The 23,933-nt window shown below is 36.7% G+C and overlaps 1 protein-coding gene across 2 annotated transcripts in view; it reads right to left on the bottom strand.

The window, feature by feature from the left end:
- The window catches only part of UBR1 (ubiquitin protein ligase E3 component n-recognin 1), a 134,512-nt gene that overhangs the window by 79,992 nt on the left and 30,587 nt on the right, over positions 1-23,933 (bottom strand). For both annotated transcript variants that reach the window (XM_047075223.1, XM_047075222.1), the window contains exons 4-7: positions 18,090-18,200; positions 4,370-4,500; positions 1,080-1,218; positions 63-125 (exon numbers count right to left, since the gene is read on the bottom strand). In XM_047075223.1, coding sequence (XP_046931179.1) covers positions 63-125; positions 1,080-1,218; positions 4,370-4,500; positions 18,090-18,200 — 444 coding nt within the window. The remainder of the gene's footprint in view (positions 1-62; positions 126-1,079; positions 1,219-4,369; positions 4,501-18,089; positions 18,201-23,933) is intronic.

Raw genomic sequence — 23,933 nt, 5'->3', positions numbered from 1 at the left:
CTTTGGCTCTTGTAATGTGAATTCCTCTTAAAATTCTCCTTCATCCTAATTCAGAAAATTACCTTTATATCTTCCTTTGCTTCCTGACAAGCAGCAAAAGCACCTGCTTTGACAGCCCGACGACCCTAATTATAAACAAACATGAGAATTCAGTAGTAGAATGATAATCCCAATCAATAAGTAATGTATAGCCCAAAGGCCTAATGAGCTCTGAATTATTAATTATGTGCCAACTGCCTAAAAGTCGTAAGATGGACAATACTTGGATGATAAACCTAAATGTTTAACACATTTATGAAGCTTCAGAACTTTTGATACTGCTCATAGAGAATATACTTTAGGATGCTGGATTTTCTCCTTGGCAATAGTATCAGTTCTTTACTTATTATAGTGTATTCCATTCCTATCCAAGAATAACTTAGGTTTTTACTGAATTCCTGCTATGTATTTTAAATACTTTTCATGAATGAACTTACAAGTTCCTTAACATGTGTTCCATAACACACTTGTGATCCACTAGTGGGTTACAGGTGTGACCAGGATATTGATTCCTCAAGCCCTAGATCACTACACTTACTAATGCCACACTGCTTCTTCCACTATATTACACTCCTCTCATGGACAGGGATTAGGTTAATAATACTTTTTTACTTGGAAAGACATTTTACTTTGGAAAGATATTTTTAAAAAGCAGAACCACAGAATCAGTATTACGCTATAAATAGTTGTAATAACATTAAAAAATGTCAAAATTCATACATTCATGCACTCCATAAATTATGGAATGCTATTTCAATAAATTATAGAAACAGACTAAAGCTGACAGTCTTAACTACTTTTTGCCAGAATATTCAATAACTTTCTAATTATTTAGAATGAAAGAGGAAAGGTAATAGTTATCTACAATTATGATACACAGAAAAATCAAGTTTTAACCAATTTACCTAGGACCTAAGAAATAAAGAAAGGGGATGACTGTTCCCAACACAATACTAAAGAGCACTCAGCAAGAGTTCAGTCAACACCTGATTCTCAGGAAGCTGACTTAAGAGAGCACAATTCAAATGAAGCTCACGAACCTCTTTGTCTATGGCAGTGGTGTGCAACTGGGCCTCTGCAAGCTCACAGTCAAGAGCCCTTTGTAGACTGTATATGACATGGTCATATGAATGGTGTTCATCATTGAAAAGGACACAATAGTATCTTTCATTTTTCTCCCTGTTAAAAAAAAAAAAGAAGATATATTCAAAAAAAAATTTTTTTTTACATTTTATTTATTTTTGATAGAGAGAGACAGAGCAGAAGTGGGGGAAGGGCAGAGAGAGAGGGAGACATAGAATCCGAAGCAGGCTCCAGGCTCTGAGCTGTCAGCACAGAGCACAGAGCCCGATACAGGGCTTGAACTCACAAACCGCGCTATCATGACCTGAGCCGAAGTCGGACGCTCAACCGACTGAGCCACCCAGGCACCCCCAAAAAAGATATGTTCAGATACTGAAACAAATAAAGGAAAACGTGAAAAATAGGCTAAGGTAATATACAACATCTGTAACAAAGCACCACCATGTAGTTTCTTATGTATGAGAAAGTACCACTGTAATAACTGATACAGGAGATTATTTCAAGTGGTACAGTGCCATGAAATTTTTAAAACCCTGATAAAAGCACTACTGTCTCCATTTTAAAAAATTATTTCCAGGTGTGAATGATTACTTTCAGTTTAGTGGGACTATGTCTTTAATACTACTTACTCTTAACTCTTGCTAATCTCCTACTGTGGCAAAGGGAGACAGCCCTGGTCTCAGGACCTTCAAGCAGGCAATGATAAATAGTAAATAACTAATACTTAGTTTTTATTGAATTTATTCTTACTTTTACCTTATATTTAATTAATAAATTAATTCATTTTTTAAAGTTTATTTTTATTTGGCGGGGGGGGGGTGCACAAAGTGAGGGAGAGAGAGAAGCCCAAGCAGGCTCCCAGCTGTCAGCATGCTGACAAGACCTGAGCTGAAACCAAGAGTCGGATGCTTAACTGACTGAGCCACCCAGGCGTCCCACCTTCTATTTAAGTGATACTGGTTTTATAGAACGTTTAACAAAAATGTGAACAAAAAAAAAGGTGTAGGGGCGCCTGGGTGGCGCAGTCGGTTAAGCGTCCGACTTCAGCCAGGTCACGATCTCGCGGTCCGTGAGTTCGAGCCCCGCGTCGGGCTCTGGGCTGATGGCTCAGAGCCTGGAGCCTGTTTCCGATTCTGTGTCTCCCTCTCTCTCTGCCCCTCCCCCGTTCATGCTCTGTCTCTCTCTGTCCCAAAAATAAATAAACGTTGAAAAAAAAAAAATTAAAAAAAAAAAAAGGTGTATAGATTTAAAGTGCTAGCACTACCATTTGACTGAGGAACCTTAGGTTGCTTAAGCTTTTAATCTTGCTGAGATGACAAAGCCTCTTCTATCTTTAAAAGAATATTAACAGGGCAGCCTGGGTGGCTCAATCAGTTAAGTGTCACACTCTTGGTTTTGGCTCAGGTCATGATCTCACAGTTTCAGGAGTTCACGCCCCAAGTTTGGCTCTCCACTGGCAGTGTGGGGCCTGCTTGGAATTCTCTCTCCCTCTCTCTCTGCCCCTCCCCTGCTCATGCTGTCTCTGTCTCTCTCAAAATAAATAAATAAAATTTAAGAAAAAAATTTAAAAAGAGTATAATAACCCATTTACAACAACATGGAAGGAACTAGAATGTATTATGCTAAGCGAAATAAGTCAGAGAAAGACAAATATATGATTTCACTCATGAAATTTAGGAAACAAAACAGATGAAAATAGGGGAAGGGAAGGAAAAATAAGATAAAAACAGAGAGGCAAACCATAAGAAACTCTTAAATAGAACTGAGGGTTGCTGGAGGGGTGTGGGATAGGCTAAATGGGTGATGGGCATTAAGGAGGGCACTTGTTAGGATGACCACTGGGTGTAAGGGATGAATCTCTAAATTCTACTCCTGAAACCATTATTACACTGTATGTTAACTAACTTGGATTTAAATTTAAAAAATAAATTAATTTTAAAAAGACACACATTGCTACTCAAAAAAAAGAAAAATCAGCAACAACAAAAATAAAAATAAAAAGAGCATAATATCTACATTCAAGAATGGTGTAAGGATCTTATAAAAATGTGAAAACACAAATGTCAAATGTTATTATCAGTTTTAAACAGTTTATAATACGCTTTTACCATACACTCAATAGATTCCATAACCCTAAGAGGAAAATTTTCTCAGGCCTCTTAGAGCTCAGGAAACAAGTTCAAAAAGACTTCTCCAGGGGTGCCTGGCTGGATCAGTCAATAGACTCTTGTCTCAGGGTCATGAGTTCAAGCCCTGAGTGTAGAGCTTACTTTAAAAATAAATAAATAAAAGACTTCTCTATGGTCACAATGTCAATAAAACCATGAGAAGGCCTCAAACTCAGGTCTATGAATCTAAAGTCTGGTGCTACACCATATACATACTAAAAGCTCATGCAACCCTCCCTTTTCAGGCAGGCAGAACACTAGCATTGTTTACCAACACAAAGTTTCTTAAAAGGTTTCACCGACATTATCACCTATCTGAAATTAAAGCCTTTGTGAATGCAATCTCTGATGACCTTTATTTCCCCAAGCATTTTATGGCCCAGCAAGAGTCAAAACAATATATGTAATGTCTTTACAAATTAGAATTTTTAGTTCTCTCTCCTCCTAAAATAAAACAAACAAACCCCAATAAACTCAAAGAACAATGGTATTTAAATTTATAATGCAATTTTGTGAAATCCCAGTATTACACAGATAGAAAAATTCCCACAAGGCCCAAACCATATTTTCAATATCAGGTCTGGAATTCTCTTGTGGATTTGTAAGGTAAGAGCAAATATTACTGAGACTGAAAGACTCACCGCTGTTAGAAAGTGCTGGGTTTTAGTTTAAAAATGTTAAATCCTTCTAACTGAAATAATCCTAGGTATCAAAGCACATGGCAAAGAGCTATCTCCTCATTCCTACCACAAACCTCTAGGGAAATCTGGAGGTTGGTCTAGGGCAGGATCAAACTGGGCAATTTACTTCTCAGTTTAACTGGGATGAGAAGCTGCCAGATCATTTAGAATAAGACCCCCAAAATGCTTTTCCTTCTTTTGGTTTAACTTCTGTTTAGTGCTAAAACAGAACATCTCATATAAATGGAAATTTTGGAAGTATTCCCCATAAGATAATTTTCCACAAAATTTTCATAATGCTGATAAGCAGTAAACAGCAACAAAAACATTTTTCTAACATTTATTTTGCAGTATCAATAATCATTGCTAAAACTTCTCCCTTTTGAAAAATGTCCCTACCTTCTCTGGAGTTCAGGAGGCAGTTCTTTCTCCTCTTCCCATATAGTCATTTCTACAATGTATTTTATCACTGAAGGGAATATTTTCCGGGCTTGGGCAATTACCTCTTCATTCAATGGGCAACGTAAACTCTGTAAGAAAGTATAAAAAAAAAAAACACACAAAAAAAACAGAATTACCAACACTGAGAAAATATTATTAATTTAGAAATATTTTAATGATTTCATTACACCATCCTTCAGGAATGAATTCAAGTTGAGCTCAAGCGGGTTGCTATTCACATCAGATTCACTTAATTCCTTGTGGCCAACTTAGTGCTACAGATAGAAAAGGAGGGGGGTGGGATCTTAAAAAAAGAAAAAGAAAAGGAGACAGAACCACAGAGTCCCCTTCTGAGGGATGCTCTCCCTTATGAATGTTCTCTGCCTTTCTGAGTAGCCTAATTATGGTAATATCAAAGAACATTTGGTTATCTCTTAAAGCTCACAAAAAACTTATTTATTTCAACTGAACCTCATAGCCACTCTGTAAGACAGGCAGAGATAGGCACTGAAAGGATAAGGTGGGGCAGGGGGCGCCTGGGTGGCCCAGTCGCTTAAGCATCCGATTTCAGCGTAGGTCATGATCTCGTGGTTCGTAGGTTCGAGCCCCACACTGGGCTCTGTGCTGAGCTCTCAGAGCTTGGAGGCTGCTTCATGTGTGTCTCTCTCTCTGCCCCTTCCCCACTCATGCTCTGTCTCTCTGTCTCTCTCTCAAAAATAAATAAACATTAAAAAAAATGTTTAATAAAGGGTAAGGAACCCTTCTAAGGTAAAAGAGGCTATAAATAGCAGAAGACTAAAACCTGAGTCTTTGACTTCTAAAAAAAACAATGTTCTTTTTATTACAGACCACCACCTCCTTAACAAAACGCTCGTTGAAACGAATCAGCTAAAAAATGTATTCAGATGCTCTGTATCACAAGCCATGACAGAAATACAAATCAAAACCACAATGAAGGGTGCCTGGGTGGATCAGTTGGTTAAGCACAGACTCCTGATTTAGGCTCAGGTCATGAGGTCATGGTTCGTGAGACTGAGCCCACATCAGGCTCTGGGCTGACAGTGCGGTGCCTGCTTGGGATTCTCTTCTCTCTGTCTCTGTCTCTCTCTCTCAAAATAACTAAATAAACATGAAAAAAAACCCACAATGAGATACTTCTTCACACTGCTACAGTGACAATAATAAAAAAGACAAACAAGCGCTGGCTAGGATATAGAGGAATTTGAACCCTTACACACTACTGGAGGGAATGTGAAATGGTACAGCCAATTTGGAAAACAGTCTGACAGATGCTCAAAATATTTAGCATAGTTATACGACCCAGCAATTACATTCTACATATCTATCCAAGATAAACAAAAATATCCCTAGAATAAAAACGTATACACAAATATTCATAGCATCTTTATTCATAATAGCCAAAAAGTGGAAACAACCCCAATGTCCACCAATCGTTGAATGGATAAATAAAATGTGAATATTTATACAACATAATATAATTTGGCCATGAGAAGGAATGAAGTAAATGGTACAACATGGATGAACCTTGAAAACATTATGCTGGTGAAAAAAGCCAATCACAAAAGAACATATGGTGTATGATCACATTTATATAAAATGTCTAGAATAGGCAAATCTATAGAGACAGAAAGTACAACAGTGGTTGCCTAAAGCTGATGAGTCTGGAAGAAATAGAGAGTGACTGCTGATGGGTACAGGGTTTCTTTTGGGGGTGATGAAAAGCTTCTATAATTGAGGTGATGGTTGAACAACTCTGTAAATATACCAAAAAGCGCTGAATTGTACACTTTATTTTTATTTGTTGACTTGTACACTTTAAATGGGTGAATCTTTAAATATGGCATGCAATTTTTAAATATGGCAACTCAACAGGCTGTTTAAACAAAAGAGTAAACAGGAAAAAATACAGGAGCTCTTTAAGACTAAAAAAAAATCCCGTAGAAATTCAGGATAAGATTTTAATATTAAATTTTAACCTATCTGCTGCTGACTGTTCTAATGAACTGTATTTTACTCTGTGTTCAGAATAAAATCTTAACCTATGCATTTTTACTCTTTTACACCAATTTTTTCTCACTCCCCAATGCTTTATAATTTCAATTTTTACCTTCTTTTCAATATGTCACCTTCTCTTAGGAGATTTTGCTCAGAATCATTTACCAGAGAGAGAAATAAAGAGAGTCAAAGTACTAAGACCAATATTGGTCCACTACATTCCTCTTTCTTATATTTTTTTTAGCTCAATATATCCTTTTGAATTCTTAAAAAAAAAAAAAAAAAAACCTAGTCTGAGGTGAACAGTTAAAAGAATCAACTCATGGGGTTCCTTGGTGGCTCGGTCAGTTAAGCGTCCTAGTCTTGATTTTGGCCCAGGTCATGATCTCACAGTTTGCGGATTTGGGCTCCATCTCTGTCAGGCTCTGCACTGATACCACGGAGCCTACCTGGGATTCTCTTGCTCTCCCTCTCTCTAACCCTTCCCTGCTTGCACATGTGCTCTCTCGCTCTCTCTCTCTTTCAAAATAAACAAATAAATAATATATATTATATAATATATAATAATATGATAATATATTATTTATTATAATATATTAATATTTTATATGTGTATATATTTATATTATATATATGTTTACATATATATGTATAAACAACTCATTATTTCTAAACCATATCATTCAGAGTTCTTTAGAAGAGGTCTGGTAAATATATAAGAAACTTTCAATCAAAGCATCTAAAGCTTAGAAAATAAGAAGGTCGGGGGGTGCCTGGGTGGCTCAGTCGGTTGAGCATCCAACTTCGGCTCAGGTCATGAACTCACAGTCTGTGAGTTCAAGCCCTGAGTCAGGCTCTGTGCTGACAACTCAGAGCATGGAGCCTGCTTCAGATTCTCTGTCTCCCTCTCTCTCTGCCCCTCCCTCACTCATGCTCTGTCTCTCTCTCTCTGCCAAAAATAAATAAACATTTTTTTTAATTTAAAAAAAAGAAAGAAAATAAGAAGGTCAATGAGAGGAAACAAAAGAGCTGTAATGTAAACAGAAAGAAAAAAAACCAAACCAACCTTAAGTGCAGGACTTGAGAGAAACTGCTTTCACATATACCAGAAAGCAGCTTCTCTTCAAAAGACATTGCCAAATGCTGGATGACTGACTGATTAGTATCAGCCAGATCTGATTACACTTGGTAAATCCCCACTATGGCTAGCACAATGCAACACACCTGGTAGAGTACGGATTCCGTTCACCAAAGCAGAGATGAAACAAAATGCTATGTACACAGGGCTGTTTGTGTTGAGTGAATTGATTAGTTATGTGCTAGTCATAGGTACCTTTCTCTCACCTCCAGATAATGACTTAGTTCCAAAATAACCAAATTTACCTTTAGGATAAGCGTAAATGACCAATCACCTTTTCAATCAAATTCTAAATCCAGAGAAATCCAAGATCAGTTTAGTTCATAACTAAATTCAGTATTCTGAGGCAATATGATTCAAGAAAACCCCAACAGACTGGAAATCCATGAGGCAGAGGAAGGGAAGCTAGTTTTGTAAACTCAGTGAGTCAACTTAACTCCCAAGGATTCTTTGGTATTTAAAAAGCAAAGACAGGAGTGCCTGGGTGGCTCAGTCAGTTAAGCATCCAACTTCAGTTCAGGTCATGATCTGGCAGTTCGTGAGTTCGAGCCTCACATTGGGCTCTGTGCTGACAGCTCAGAGCCTGGAGTCTGCTTCAGATTCTGTGTCTCCTTCTCTCTGCACCTCCCCCACTCATGCTCTGTCTCTCTCTCTCAAAAATAAATAAAAACGTTAAAACAAAACAAAACTTAAGGGGCACCTCAGTGGCTCAGTAAGTTAAGCATCTGACTTGAGCTCAGGTCATGATCTTGCAGTTTGTGAATTCAAGCCCTGCGTCGGGCTCTGTGCTGACAGCTCAGAGCCTAAACCTGCTTCAGATTCTGTGTCTTCCTCTCTCTCTGTCCCTCCTCCACTCACACTTTGTCTCTCAAAAATAAACATTAAAAAAATTTTTTTAATTTAAAATGCAAAGACAGTTTTTCCAGAATAAAATTACTTTCTGACTTTATTTCAAGACATTTCAGTATTCTTTCAAAAATATTAGAAGAGGAAAGTGAAATAATCAGAATTAAGAATATCTGTTAAAACAAAAATGAGAATAAATTTGAAAGAGTTAAATGGTATTTCAGGTAATAGACATTTGATAATATTTAATCAAGTAACAGGTACTTGATAAATATTTGTTAAATGAAGGAATGGCCATCTGAGATCAGGGCAAGTAAATGAGTAAGAGAGAAGAGGCAATCTCAACATCAAGTGCTGAATAATAAAGTAAATGGGGGAAAGTGGTAACAATTGGTGAATGGATATGAATATCCTTTGTACTCTTTTTATTTTTATAGCTTTTCATAAATTTGAAATTAAATTCAAGGTTTTAAAAACCGTGCTGGATCCCAGAATCTAAAGATCTGAATTTTATGTCCAACTTTGCCACTGGCCAGATCTGCAAACCTGAGCAAGCCACTTAACTTTACTGAGGGTGTGTTTCTCCTTCCATAAAATGGAGCTACTATATAAGTACCTCATAAAGTAGTAATGGAAGATAAAATGATAATAATGCCTGTGAAAGATCTCTGTTAAATCTAAAATATACAAATGTGAGGTATTATTAGTATCAGAAGTAAGAACAGGTAATGGGAAAAGTAGTCGGAGCTGTAATAACACTAATGATGATGATAGCTAACATTTACTGGGCCCTTACAATATGCCAGGCATATTCTAAGGCTAAGCACTTTACCTGTATTATCTCATTTAATTCTCATAGCCCTGTGAGGCAGATGGTATTATCTCCCAGTTAGAGATAAACTGAAAGGTAGAAAGGTTGAATAACTCTGCCAAAGTCACAGAGCTAATTAGTCAGGTTACAAAGCAAACCAAGGATACCTGTTCTAGAGCCCTTCACGTTGTGCTCTAATGCTTCTACTCAAGAGAAGAGAACACATTTTATTTCTCAAGATATAATTCCATTTCTTTACATTTTGGGTTTCGTAAAATACGGTATACTACACACGTGATTGGTCAGATAGCACAAATATACAGAATACCAGGGGTTTCTTACTGATAGATCATTATACTTTATGACATATTGCAGTGTTTTTTCCAGTATATCATTATTTCCTCCTAACAAGTTTATAATTTCTTTTCTAAAAAATATTTTAGGGGTGCCTGGGTGTCTCAGCTGGTTAAGCATCTGACTCTTGATTTCAGCTCAGGTCATGATCTCCCGAATTGTGAGATCAAGTCCCACGTCAGGCTCTGCACTGGCAGCGCAGGGCCTGCTTGGGATTCTCTCTCCCTCCTGCTCTCTCTGCCCCTCCCCCATGCACTTTCATGTGCTCTCTCTCTCCAAAATGAATTGACTTGAAAAAATAAAAATAAAAAACAAAAAAGCTTTTAAAAATCCTTGATAGTTTGTAATTTATCTGATCAAGTTTTATCTATTTTTTTCCTCAAATGGGTCGTCAGTTACATAGCACCACCAACCAGAAATTCTGTCTACACTACCAATTTGGGTTTATATACTCTTTTCTATTCCATTATCTGCTGTCTGTTCCTATAGCAAGAGTCACATTGTTTGGATTACTAGAGCTCTTTAACACATTTTAAATCTATTAGACCTATTCACACTCCTAACTCTTCATTTCAGCTTTTCCTGACAAATTTCACAAACTATTTTTCCAGAAGAACTTTTGACTACTTTGTCAAGTTCCAAAAGAGTATTTGGCTGGGGATATATTGACTTTGTGGATTAATTCTAGAAAAAGCTTTATCTTTGTAATATTGAATCTTCCAATCTAAGAATGAAGCTTGTCTTCTGATTTTTTTTTTCTTTCATGCCTATCAGAGTACAGTTTTCAAGTTTTTTAAAAATACAGCTGGTAGAGGGGTACCTGAGTGGCTCAGTCAGTTGGATGTCTGACTTCAGTTCAGGTCATGACCTCACAGTTAATGGGCTCAAGCCCTGCATGGAGTTCTGTGCTGACAGCTCAGAGCCTGGAGCCTAATTCAGATTCTCTACCTCCATCTGTCCCTCCCCCGCTCACACTCTGTCTCTCAAAAATAAATAGACGTTAAAAAAAATACAGCTGGCAGATTTCTTACTTTTTTCCAAGGTATTTTATCTTTTCTCATGCTACAGTGAATGAGATCTTTTCTTCCATTACATTTTTTTAAAAGTGATCTCTATATCCAACGTGGGGCTTGAACTCACAACCCTGAGATGGAGAGTCAGATGCTCTACTGAATGAGCCAACCAGGCACTCCTTTTCACTACATTTTCCAAAAGCTATTGCTTGTAAGGGCATTTAAGTAATATTTGTTAAATACATTAAATAGAAAAACTAATGGTTTTTTTTTAAACTTTTTTTTTTTAACGTTTATTCACCCTTGAGGCAGAGAGAGACAGAGCATGAATGGGAGAGGGTCAGAGAGAGAGGGAGACAGAGAATCCGAAACAGGCTCCAGGCTCTGAGTGGTCAGCACAGAGCCCGACGCAGGGCGCGAACCCACGGACCGCGAGATCATGACCCGAGCTGAAGTCGGACGCTCAACCGACTGAGCCACCCAGGCACCCCTGAAACTAATGGTTTTTAATATGAGTTCTGTAACCAATAACTTGATCAAGCTCTACTCTAGTTTCCATTTCTTTTCTAGTTAATATTCTTGGGTTTTCCAGGTATACACTCATGAGTATTTTGCCTCCTCTCCAATACTGATATATTTTAGTTCATCCTGTGAGTCTATTTGATTAACTTCCAGGAGGTGTTAAATAACAGTGGCAATAGATTTCCTTCTCTTGTCTCTATAATGGGAATACACTAATGTTTCATCATCAAACATGATTAATGACTTTTGATTTCAGGTCAATAATCCTGGAAGAAACTGAGAATGTTATCAAAGAGCTAACTTTCCCAGAAAATGCCAGGATTAATGGTTTCACAGGTGAATTCCAAGAAGAGTTCATTCCAGGAACATAAGTATGACAGTGTTACGTGATTGTTTTAAACTTGATTTCACCTGCTAATGTTTTATTTAGTATTTCAGCATAACAATTATTAATAAAACTGATCTGTAAATTCTATATTTGTCAGATCTGAGATCAATATAATGTTAGCTTTATGTAACAAATTTGGTAACTTTCTCTTTTCCCCTTGCTATGCTTAAGAACAGTTTCTATGCTTTTGTTTAACTGGAGTTTACTTGATGATTTTTATTTATTTTTATCAATAAAAAATTTTAAATATAGAAAACTAAGATCAGTATAAGAAACACAACTTTTACCTAAGATTTAGGTAATTTAGGTTATTTTCCATACATGTATTTTTTTGTTCAAGTATTTTAAGGTTTACCCCCAAATACTTTGATATGTATCTATAAAAATTTTTCCTACATAATCATAATACCACTATTATATCTAATAACATTAACAATAATTTTTAAATATCATCTATGTCTTGAGCATATTCAATTTTCCTAATTATTCCCAAAATATCTATAGCATTTGATTATGTCTAAGTCATTTACATCTAAATGAATGTCCCTTCCACACCTCCAGCCTTTTGTTCTTCATGACAGAAACCAGGCCAGATTTCCTATAAAAACTCCTACATTCTAGATTTATCCTGAAATGTCCTACATTTCCCACTTATCTTCCTTGTGGTCTTCTTTATGTTTTTCATGTCTTCCCTGTATTTCCTATAAGCTAGAAGTTAGACCTCAAGGTTTCATTAAGTTCAGCTTAAACATTTATTTATTTAATTTTTTAAATGTTTATTTATTTTTGAGCATGAGTGGGAAAGGGACAGAGAGACAAGGAGACACAGAATCTGAAGCAGGCTCCATGCTCTGAGATGTCAGCACACAGACTGAGGTGGGGCTCAAATTCATGAACTGCGAGATAATGACCTGAACTGAAGTTGGATGTTTAACCAACTGAGCCACCCAGGCATCCCAGGTTAAACACTTTTATCAAGCATATTTCAGGGGTGCCTGGGTGCCCCAGTTGGTTAAGCAACTGACATCAGCTCAGGTCATGATCTTGCAGTTCGTGATTTTGAGCCCCGTGTCAGGCTCTATACTGACAGCTCAGAGCCTGGAGCCTGCTTTGGATTCTGTGTCTCCCTCTCTCTGCCTCTCCCCCACTTGTGCTCGCTCTCTCTCTCTCTCTCTCTCTCTCAAAAATAAATAAAATGTTAAAAAAAATTAAAAAAAAGAATATTTCATAAGTGAGGCTCTAGGTACTCCAATTTTTTAACAGCATGAGATGTAATTCACCAACCATACAATGCACTCAAAATATACTATTTAATGGTTTTTAGTATATTTATAAATATTTGTAACTATCACATCACTATGAGATGTTTCATGACTTCAAAAAAACAAAAACAAAAAAACCCTTTAGTGATTTCTTCCTCCCTCACCACATGCCTCATCTCCCTAGACCTAAACAACCACTAATCTATTTTCTGTCCCTATCAATGTACCTATTCCAGACATTCATTTAAATGTAATCGGCTGCTCTGGAAAACAGTGTGGAGGTTCCTCAAAAAATTAAAAATAGATCTACCCTATGACCCAGCAATAGTACTGCTAGGAATTTACCCAAGGGATACAGGAGTGCTGATGCATAGGGGCACTTGTACCCTAATGTTTATAGCAGCACTTTCAACACTAGCCAAATTATGGAAAGAGCCTAAACGTCCATCAACTGATGAATGGATAAAGAAATTGTGGTTTATATATATACACAATGGAATACTGCAATGAGAAAGAATGAAATATGGCCTTTTGTAGCAACGTGGATGGAACTGGAGAGTGTAATGCTAAGTGAAATAAGCCATGCAGAGAAAGACAGATACCATACATTTTCACTCTTACGTGGATCCTGAGAAACTTAACAGAAGACCATGGGGGAGGGGGGAAAAAAGAGGTTAGAGAGGGAGGGAGCCAAAGCATAAGAGACTCTTAAAGACTGAGAATAAACTGAGGGTTGATGGGGGGGTGGGAGGGAGGGGAGGGTGGGTGGTGGGTATTGAGGAGGGCACCTGTTGGGATGAGCACTGGGTGTTGCATGGAAACCAATTTGACAATAAATTTCATATTAAAAATAATAAAATAAAATAAAATAAAATAAAATAAAATAAAATAAAATAAAATAAAATAAAATAAAATAAATGTAATCATATGTGATCTTTTGTAACTGGCTTCTTTCACTTAGCATAATACTTTTAAGGTTCCTTCAAATTGAAGCATGTTTCATTACCTCTCTTTTATAGCCAAATAATACATGATATCAATTTACCCATATTTGTTTATCCATTTATCAGCTGATGGGCAGTTGGGTTGTTTCTACCTTTTATTATGAATACTATATTTTATTATGAATACTATAATTTATTATGAATGCTATAATTTATTATGAATACTACATTATCCTATAATAACACTATTTAATTACAATAATACTAATATATTATGTAAGTTCTAGATATAAGCTCCTTATCAGATAATATGATTTGCAAACATATTTCTCCCATTCTATAGGCTTTTCATTTTCTTGACAGTGTCCTTTGATGAAGTCCAATTATCTATTCTTTCTTTTATTACTCAGGCTTCTGCTGTCATATCTATCAATCCACTGCCAAATCTGAGGTCATGATGATTTACCCTCTGTTTTCTTCTAAGAGTTTTATAGTTTTAGCTCTCACATTTAGGTCTTTGACCCATTTTGAATTAATTTTTGTGTACAGTGTGAGCTAGGGATCCAGATTCATTCTTTTGCATGGGGATATCCAGTTGTTCTGGTACCATTTGATAAAAAACAGTATTCCCTAGTGAATGGCCTTTGTATTCTAGTTGAAAAACAGTTGACCACAGACATGTGGGTTTACTTCCGAGCTCTCAAATCTATTCTCATGATCTCCATGCTTATCATTATGTCATACCACACTGTCTTGATTACTGTTGCTTTGTAGTAGGTTTTGAAATAGGGAAGTGTGAGTCTTCCAAGTCTGTTCTTTTCCAAGGTTGTTTTGGCTATTCTGGGTCTCTTAGAATTCAATATAAATTTTAGAGTAAGCCTGTCAATTTAAAAAAAGAGAGAGAAAAAAAAATTCCCAGCTGTAATTCTGATAGCAATTGTGCTGAATCTGTACATCAACTTGGGGAGTATGGCCTTTGATGTGATTTATAGTAAGAAATATATTTGGTCTTCACTGTTTCTGGTTCAGAGCTCCTGAAACTCTTGGAATTTCCAAAGGGATGAGAGGAATTTTTAAAAGTCTTACATTGTGCTATTGAAGTGACTTTTAGAAAGCATCTAAGATGGGGGCTGGGTGACCATGATTTAATCAACCATGCCCCTATGTAATGAAACCCAAAAGGATAGAATATGGAGTACTTCTGGGTTGGTGAACACACAGAGATTTGGGGAAGGTGGTACACTCAGAGAGCTGAAAGATCTTAGCCTGTGGGATCTAATGCTTATTGCCAGGCAGACAGTGTCAGGGTTGAGCTAAATTTATGGGACCTAGGTCAGTGTCAACAGAGAACTGAGTTTGATGACTTGATGGTGGTGGGAAAAAAAAACACCCATTGTACTGCTACATTAACAATTTTAAGTCTTCTAAATACCATCTGATTTCACTCATGCAGAATTTAAGAAACAAAACAAACGAGCAAAGGGGAAAAAAAGAAAGAGAGAGGCAAACCAAGAAACACACTCTTAACTATACAGAACAAACTGATGGTTACCAGAGGGGAGGTGAGGAGGGGGTGGGGATGGGAGAAATAGGTGATGGAGATTAAGGAGTACACTTGTCATGACGAGCACTGGGTAAAGTATGGAAGTGTTGAACCACTATATTGTACACCTGAAACTAACATTATACTGTATGTTAACTAACTGGAATTAAAATAAAAACCTAAAAAAAAAAAAACCTGTAAGTCTTCTAATCCAGAAACATAGGATGTTTTTCCATTTATTGAGATCTTTAATTTCTTTCAACAGTGTTCAACAGTTTTCAGAATATAAATTTTATACTGCTTTTGGTATTTCTAAATATTTTATTCTATTTGATACTATAGTAAATGTGCATTTTTTCTCAATTTCTTCTTCCAATTTTTCAAAACTGATGTATAAAAATATAAGTAATTTCTGTATAATTATCTTGTATCCTACATTCTTGCTGAACTTATTAGTTCTAATAATTTTTTTTTGTGGATTCCTTAAGATTTTCCATATACAAAGTCATGTTAATCTGCAAAGAGAGCTAGTTTTATTTTTTCCTCTCCAATCTGGATGCCTTTTCTTTTTCTTGCATTACTAATTGCCCTAGCTAGAACCTCCAATAGAGTATTAAATAGATGTGGCAAGAGCAGAATCTTTGTCTTGTTCCTGATCTTAAGGGGAAAGTATCTAATAGCTGTGAGGTTTTCCATATATGTCCTCTATCAGGGTTGAGGAAGTTCCTTATAAGTTTAAGTCTTTTTTATGATGAAAGTGTGCCGGCTTTAGTAAAAGGCTTTTGCTACATCTAGTAAGATGATCTTGTGGTTTGGGTTTTTTTTTTTTTTTTTAATATGGTGTATTATATTAACTGATTTTTAGATGTTAACCTATGGACTTTATTTTATATGCTATGAAGAGACTCATTATGCCATATTGCCCTGCTATTAGTAATGATGCTAATATTGATGACTAGTTTCAGGAGATGACAGTATGATACCTCCATTATAAAGTTTCACTTTTTTCCTTTATGACTAGCAGGTAATCTATGAGGTGACAATTTAGAACTATGTGAATACGGTTCCTTATCAACTGATGTCTTAATGGGTTTAGCATCTATTAATGATCCTTGTCTGAATCAAATATTTCCTTAGGGTTTGCAAAGTGTTAATTATTCTAGGGGCGCTTGGGTGGCTCAGTTGGTTGAGTGTCCAACTTCGGTTCAGGTCATGATCTCACGGCTTGTGAGTTTGAGCCTCATGTCGGGCTCTATGCTGACGGCTCGGAGCCTGGGGCCTGCTTCGGATTCTGTGTCTCCCTCTCTCTGTGCCCTCCCCCACTCATGCTCAGTCTCTCTCTCTCTCTCAAAAATAAACAAACATTTAAAAAAAATTTTTAAATGATGGGGCGCCTCTGTGGCTCAGTCGGTTGAGTGTCTGACTTCGGCTCGGGTCATGATCTCTCATCTCAGTCTGTGAGTTCGAGCCCTGCATCGGGCTGTGTGCTCTCAGCTCGGAGCCTGAAGCCTGTTTCGGATTCTGTGTCTCCCTCTCTCTCTGCCCCTCCCCCACTCATGCTCTGTCTCTCTTTCTCTCTCTCTCAAAAATAAATAAATATTAAAAACAATTTTTTTAAATAAAAAATGTTAATTATTCTAATTCTACTAAATCTTCTCTATTAGGGAGCTAGATGCATCTAGAAAGAAGAGCTTTACCTCATATACTGGTAATACTTGTTTACAATGGAATACAATTCCTATCGAAAAAGTAGAATAAATGCTTAGTTCATTCCCTTTACCAATTTTTAGAGTGAAGAAATTATATAATAACCATCACCATAGCAATGAACCAGTGACTTGGCAAAATTATTTTTTTATTTAAGCTCTCTATAAGTTTTATTAGGAATTCACGAATTTTCATGTACTTTGATTCATTCAATTATAGTAGTTACTTATTAGTATTATTATGATACTCCAACTGCCCAACTCAGATCAGTGACAGCTCTTTCAAGTTAGATCCTAGATTCTTTTAATACAAACCCATCCTCACAAGCTTACCTATTCCCTGATAATGTATTTTCACCTGGTCAGGTATTTTTATAAGCCCTGATTTCTTTTAGTGAGTAATGCTACTTAAAGACATCAAAATCTGGGCGCTAAGGGTCTTCACTGCTATAGGACTACGTGGAACAGTTTAAAGACTACTAAAACTATTTCTTGCAGTTTTGAAAAGGATTACTCTGTGAAACCATTTGAACACAGCATTTTTTAGGGAAGTACTTTCTTGTGACAGACTATATTCTGAATCTCTTCAATGGTTATTAACTGTTTATGTTTTCTCTTTGTTTGAATAAATTATAAAATTGTATATTTGATAAAATGATCCATCTTCAAATGTATTTGCACAGTCATATAAAGAATCTTTTATAATCCTTTCAATTTCTTCTTTGTCTATGGGTCTATAGTTATTTTCCCATTCTCCTTCCTAATTGTCTGTATCTGGGCTTGCCCACTTTTTCTTGATTAGGATATATAATAATCAATTTGTTGACTATTTTTTTCTTTAAGAAAAGCATTATTAAAGTTATGTGTCAATTCTACCATTCCATTTGCTCTTTTAGGCTTATATATTGTTCATTCTTACTTATCAAATTGACTGCTTAACAAATAGAACCAAGAAATTCACTCTTTCTTTAGACAAAGAACACAGAGTGGAATAAAACTCCTTACATTTAAATACTGGAACATAAAACTCAGGATTCTTAATGGAACTGAGTTTAATCCACACACATAACATTTATCTCCATCTAATTGTATCAAGCTTAAAATAATTAGCAAGTTTTAAAAATAATATCCTTACCTCTTTTGTGGTACCTGCTCTTCCAGGTTCATGACTTATACAAAAAGGGCCTGTTTTCCACGCCTCTGTGTCTCCACAGTCACAAAATCCCCCTCCAGTAGAAGTATGCATCTGACAAATGAAAAATGAGTTTGTCTTGATTTCAAAACATCTTACAAAGCAAGAAAGGATAAAGATGACTCAATACTCCCCAGTACTTAAACCCTACTTGCCTTTAATGAAATAGAAAATATATCCGAAAACATTTTAGTTAACAAGAAAATAATCTAAATACTTAATCATAACAAAAATGAGCCTTCAAAGTGATAAAATTTTGAAACATGCTTTGAAACATCTAATTTTTATTTATTTTAAAAAAAAAAATTTTTTTTTTCAATGTTTATTTATTTTTGGGACAGAGAGAGACAGAGCATGAACGGGGGAGGGGCAGAGAGAGAGGGAGACACAGAATCGGAAACAGGCTCCAGGCTCTGAGCCATCAGCCCAGAGCCTGATGCGGGGCTCGAACTCACGGACCGCGAGATCGTGACCTGGCTGAAGTCGGACGCTTAACCGACTGCGCCACCCAGGCGCCCCAAAAACATCTAATTTTTAAATAACAATTTTTAAAATTGTGTACTAATGGAGAACAGATTGTGAAGTATGCAAAAAAAAACAAAACAAAAAACCACCATACAACACCTAAAATGCTCAAGTAATGAGATTTTTCTGCTTAAACACACTTCTAAAACTCATTATAATAATACTTATATGTTGAAGAAATGTATACAATATTTACAATTATTTGATGTTCCATTGTACCCAAATTTTTTACAACCCTTTTCCTTTGAAGGTTCCTGCAAACAACAAAAAAATAATGCAGATATGTGAATCCAGATAGAGGATGATGACAATGGCCTAATTCTGAATCTCTCCCCAAATTCCCCCCTCCAAAACATACAATGAACAAGGAAAGCACTAAAACCACATGACTCATGTCTGCAGCATTACTGAGAGATGAAAAATAAATGCCACGATCTTCAAATGATTTGTTCCATTAAAGTTCCTGTTGCCTATTACTTCAAGCTTACAAATGCAGACAAGAAAGGAGCTTAAGAGATTCCATGAAAGAGAAGAGATGGGTACAGAGGACTTAGATGAAGCACAGACAAAATCATGCCCAAAATCATGCTGAGGAACAACTATTGAACACAGGTTGAGACTTGAGGGTTCACAGACAAAGAGATCAAAAGTGAGTAGGACCAGGAGTAGCAACCTCAGAGAAGCATTGCTTTTGTAGGAAAATGAAATACAAAAAAGAAGGTGATAAGCCCTTAAAGATTTGTCAGTAAATGAAAAAAGGAAACAAGAAGGAAAAATTAAGGATCCTACAGAAATGAGAGAAACAACACACGCCAAATGCTCTCATCCCACCTCTATTCTCAACATCATCTATAAAAGAAATTACACAGAAGAGGGCAGAACTGACAGAAAACAGCACTTGTAAACCCTGTCCATGAAATGAAAAAGAAGAAACAGACCATATTCATTCAAAACTATAACTAGGGTGCCTGGGTGGCTCAGTCAGTTAAGTGTCCACCTTCAGCTCAGGTCATGATCTTGTGGTTTGTGGGTTCAAGCCCCATGTTGGGCACTGTGCTGACAGCTGAGAGCCTAGAGCCTGGTTTGGATTCTGTGCCTCCCTCTCTCTCTGCCCCTCCCCCACTCTCTCTCTCTCTCTCTCTCTCTCTCTCTGTCTCTGAAAAGCAAACATTAAAAAAAATTTTAAATATATATACAAAACTATTACCAAAAAAGAAAGGCAAAAAATGCAGTCAGAGCCAAAGCCCAACCACAAAACTGAAGAAAACTGTAATGTAATGCTCTAAACTTAATTACATGCCTCAAACAAACATGTGCTGGATATGAAAGCCTTTAATCGGATTAAAGCACCTTTAATTAGAAATACAGAAACTAAGATCAGACATGGACACAAAAGGAATATGAGACTTGACTGAACTCGGGGGAAAAAATAGCAGAAAACTAGAAAATCCTACTTGAAGTGAATTCTAAATTACAAGGTATCCAAGACAAAAGACTCAAATGAAAAATAAACAGCATTGAAACAAAGCAGGAAAATAATCAACAAATGATAATGCAATGAAGCAAAGACATACAGGGTCAGAGAGAAAGTGGTTGCAACAGAAGATAGACATAAAAGAGCCAACCTAAGTATAAATGGAGTCACCAAAGAAGAAAATGTAAACAATGGAATAGAGCTGTTATTTAAAACTATAATCTGGGGCACCTGGGTGGCTCAGTTGGTTAGGCATCCCAGTCTTGATTTCAGCTCAGGTCATTATCTCAGTTGTGAGATGGAGCCCCACATTGGGCTCCTCTGTGTTGGGTGTGGAGCCTGCTTAAGATTCTCTCTCTCCCTCAGCCCTTCCCCGGTTCATGACACAAAACAGAAACACAAAAACAGAAACCCCCATTGTAATCTAAGGAAACTTCCTGAAAATAAAAGACCTAAATCTAAACATTGAAAGCACTCATGAATAACTAAAACTCAACCCAGTATCATCAACTCTGAAGTATATCCTACTAAAATTGTTAGAATTTATTTATTTTTATTTTTTAATGTTTATTTTTGAGAGAGAGAGAGATAGGGCATGAGCGGGAGAGGGGCAGAGAGAGAGAGAGAGAGACACACAGAATCCAAAGCAGGCTCCAGGCTCTGAGCTGTCAGCACACAGCCCGACACGGGGCTTGAACCCACGAACTGCAAAATCATGACCTGAGCTGAAGTTGGACAATTAATCAACTGAGTCACCCGGGCGCCCCTAAAATTGCTAGACTTTAAAGATAAGTGTCCTGAGGCCTTCTGGCAAAAAGATGAAATAACATAATAGCAAGAAAACTAGACTGGTAACAGGCTTCTCAATAGCAACATGTAAAACAAGACAACAGCAAGGCTCTGTTTTCAAGCAAAGAAAATGCAAACCAAGGATACTGTCTCCAACCAAGCTATAAAAATAGAATTTTGAACATGTCATCACTTAGGGAATACTGTATATATGCACCCTTCCTGAGGAATCTACTTGAAGAGAGGTCAGGAGCTTTATGTATAAAGAAACAGACATGAATATGTGAATATGTTAGGCTTTGCAAGTCATACAGTCTCTGCTGAATTACTCAAGTTCTACTGCTGTAGTGCAGAAGTAGCCATAGACAACAAATAAATAAATAAGCATTGCTATGTTTCAATAAAACTTTATTTATGGGCACCAGAATTTTATTTTTATATAATTTTTATGTACCATGAAATAGGATTTTTAATTTCACATAATTTTCATGTATCACAAAATATTATTTTTCTTATCTTTTTCCCAGCCATCTAGAGATATAAAAATATACTTAGCTTGTAGGCCATACAAAACTGGTAGCAAATCAGATTTAACCCACAAACTTTAGTTCAGCAAACCCTAGAGGATGGGCTTCATCTGACCAAGAGGTGACTAGGAAGACTTTAGAAAAAGGATAGAAGGTGAACATTTTACAAATTTAATTGCAGAGTTAAGAACAAGTCAAAAGTAAAGGCTCGAACTCATGAATAGTGAGATGACCTGCACTGAAACCAAGAGTCAGATGCTCAAATGACTGAGCCACCCAGGCGCCCCCCCCCATTTATTTTTATAATTAATTGTTAGACATCAGGTCTATGGATCCTCAGTGTTAGTCCTTTGGATCCTAACATTTCAAGAAACATTTGTTGAAAGCATTTATGTCCCAGGTACTACGAAAGACACAAAGGTACAAAGTACATGAGACCTGGGCCTTGTCCTGGAGAGCTTATGGTCAGATGGGGATGAAGGGTACATAAATGTACCATTGCAATTTAGCAAATGAAGATAGAGACATACACAGGAAGGGGACACGGAAAAAGAAGACAGGTAGTGGGCTTTGTTTTCTTCTCCACATTTATTCTAATTGACTCTGGAATGTGTTCAATAAAATGATACCGGTTATAAGCTGGCCTGGTTTGTTATCAGCTTCCAAGATACAAAAAGACCCTAGTTAGATGAACTCAGCCACTATTTTGGTTTTATTCGATCAAAGTTACATTATTGTGATCTTTGCTTCTTAGAATTTAATCTACTTATCAAACCAACGACCCTGTCCTTTCAGCAAGGATGGTGGCAAAATAAACAAAGACCTTGTTCCTATTATCCAGGAATATGGCAAAGTTAAGTAGCCACCATTCCAAAATAAACAAAGAGAAACATTAAATTTAAAAAAATACAGTTCAATAAAACTGGGAAAACATTTTTTTAAGCTGGGTTCAGTTTGAAAATTTTCTGTTTAAAGGATTAAAGGTTTTTGCAGGTTCTGAAGGTTTCTGTACCACTACTTGTAACATATTCAGTAAAATTCTTTCCTGAAGCAATTAGGCAAAATATACTAAGAACCTTTTTTGTTTTTTACAACAGTTGTACGTTTAAAGAAACATTAAGCAATAAATACCGAGTTCCCATATATTCCTTCTCCCCTGACCACACAGTTTCCCCTACTATTGGCAGCTTGCCTTAGAGTGGTACATTTGTTGCAACTGAGAAGTCAAAGTTGACACATTATTTTTTGATACATTATTATTAACTAGAGTCCATAATTCACATTAGGGTTCTCTGTGTTGTACACTTTTTTGGTTCTAACAAATTAATAATGACATGTATATACCACTACGGTATCACACAGAATAAACACCCCCTCTGTGCTCCACCTATTCATTCCTCCATCCCTTCCACCATCATCTCCCAGGCCCTGGGAATAGCTAATCTTTTTACAGCCTCCACAGTGTTGCCTTTCCCAGAATGTGATACAGCTGGAATCACACAGTATATAGCCTTGTACAGTGGCTTCTTTCACTTTGTAATATGCATTTAAGGTCTTGCCCTCTCTTTTAGTAGCTCATTTCTTTTTATCACTGAAGGATATTCCATTGTATTGGTATACCAAAGTTGGTTTATCCATTCATCTATTATGGACATCTTGGATGCTTCCAAATTTTGGCAAATATGAATAAAGCTGCTATAATCATTCTTGTGCACTTTTTTGTATGGACATAAGTTTTCAGTTTATTTGGGTAAATATCAAGGAACACAACTCCTGGATTGTATGGTTACAGTATATTTATTTATTTTTATTACTTTTTAATGTTTATTTATTTTTGGGAGAGACCAAGTGAGGGAGGGGCAGAGAGAGGGAGACAGAGAATCCGAGGCAGGCCCTGTGAGGTCAGCACAGAGCCCAATGTGGGACGTGAACTCATAAACCGTGAGATCGTGACCTGAGCTGAAATCGAGAGTTGGATGCTTAACTGACTGAGCCACCCAAGTGATTTTTTTTTTTTTTTTTTTTTTTTTAGTTTATCTATTTTGAGAGAGAGAAAGCACACATGTGAGATCAAGGCAGGAGCAGAGAGAGAGAGAGAAAGAGAGAGAGAGAGAGAGAGAGAATCCCAAGCAGGTTCTGCGCTACCAGCACACAGCCCAATGGGAGCCCTACACGAGGCTTGATCCCATGAACCAGGATACAATGACCCAGCTGAAATCAAGAGCTGGATGCTCAACCAACTGAGTCACCCAGGCACCCCAGTATTCTTCTATAAGAAACTGCTAAACTGTCTTCCAAAATACTATTCTGCATTTTCCCTAGCAATGAATAAGAGTTTCTGTTGCTCCCATACTCATCAGCATTTGATGCTGGATTTGGGCCATTCTAATATGTGTGGAGTGGTACTTCATTTTTGTTTTAATTTAATAACATATGATGGTGAGCATTTTTCATGTACTCATTGGCCATTTA

This window comes from Lynx rufus, unplaced genomic scaffold, assembly GCF_022079265.1.
Source record: "Lynx rufus isolate CCGP_SWC_20201006 ecotype Redwood Valley unplaced genomic scaffold, mLynRuf1.p SCAF_13, whole genome shotgun sequence".
NCBI classification, from domain to species: Eukaryota; Metazoa; Chordata; class Mammalia; order Carnivora; family Felidae; genus Lynx; species Lynx rufus.
This window is presented reverse-complemented; position numbering and strand designations above follow the sequence as displayed.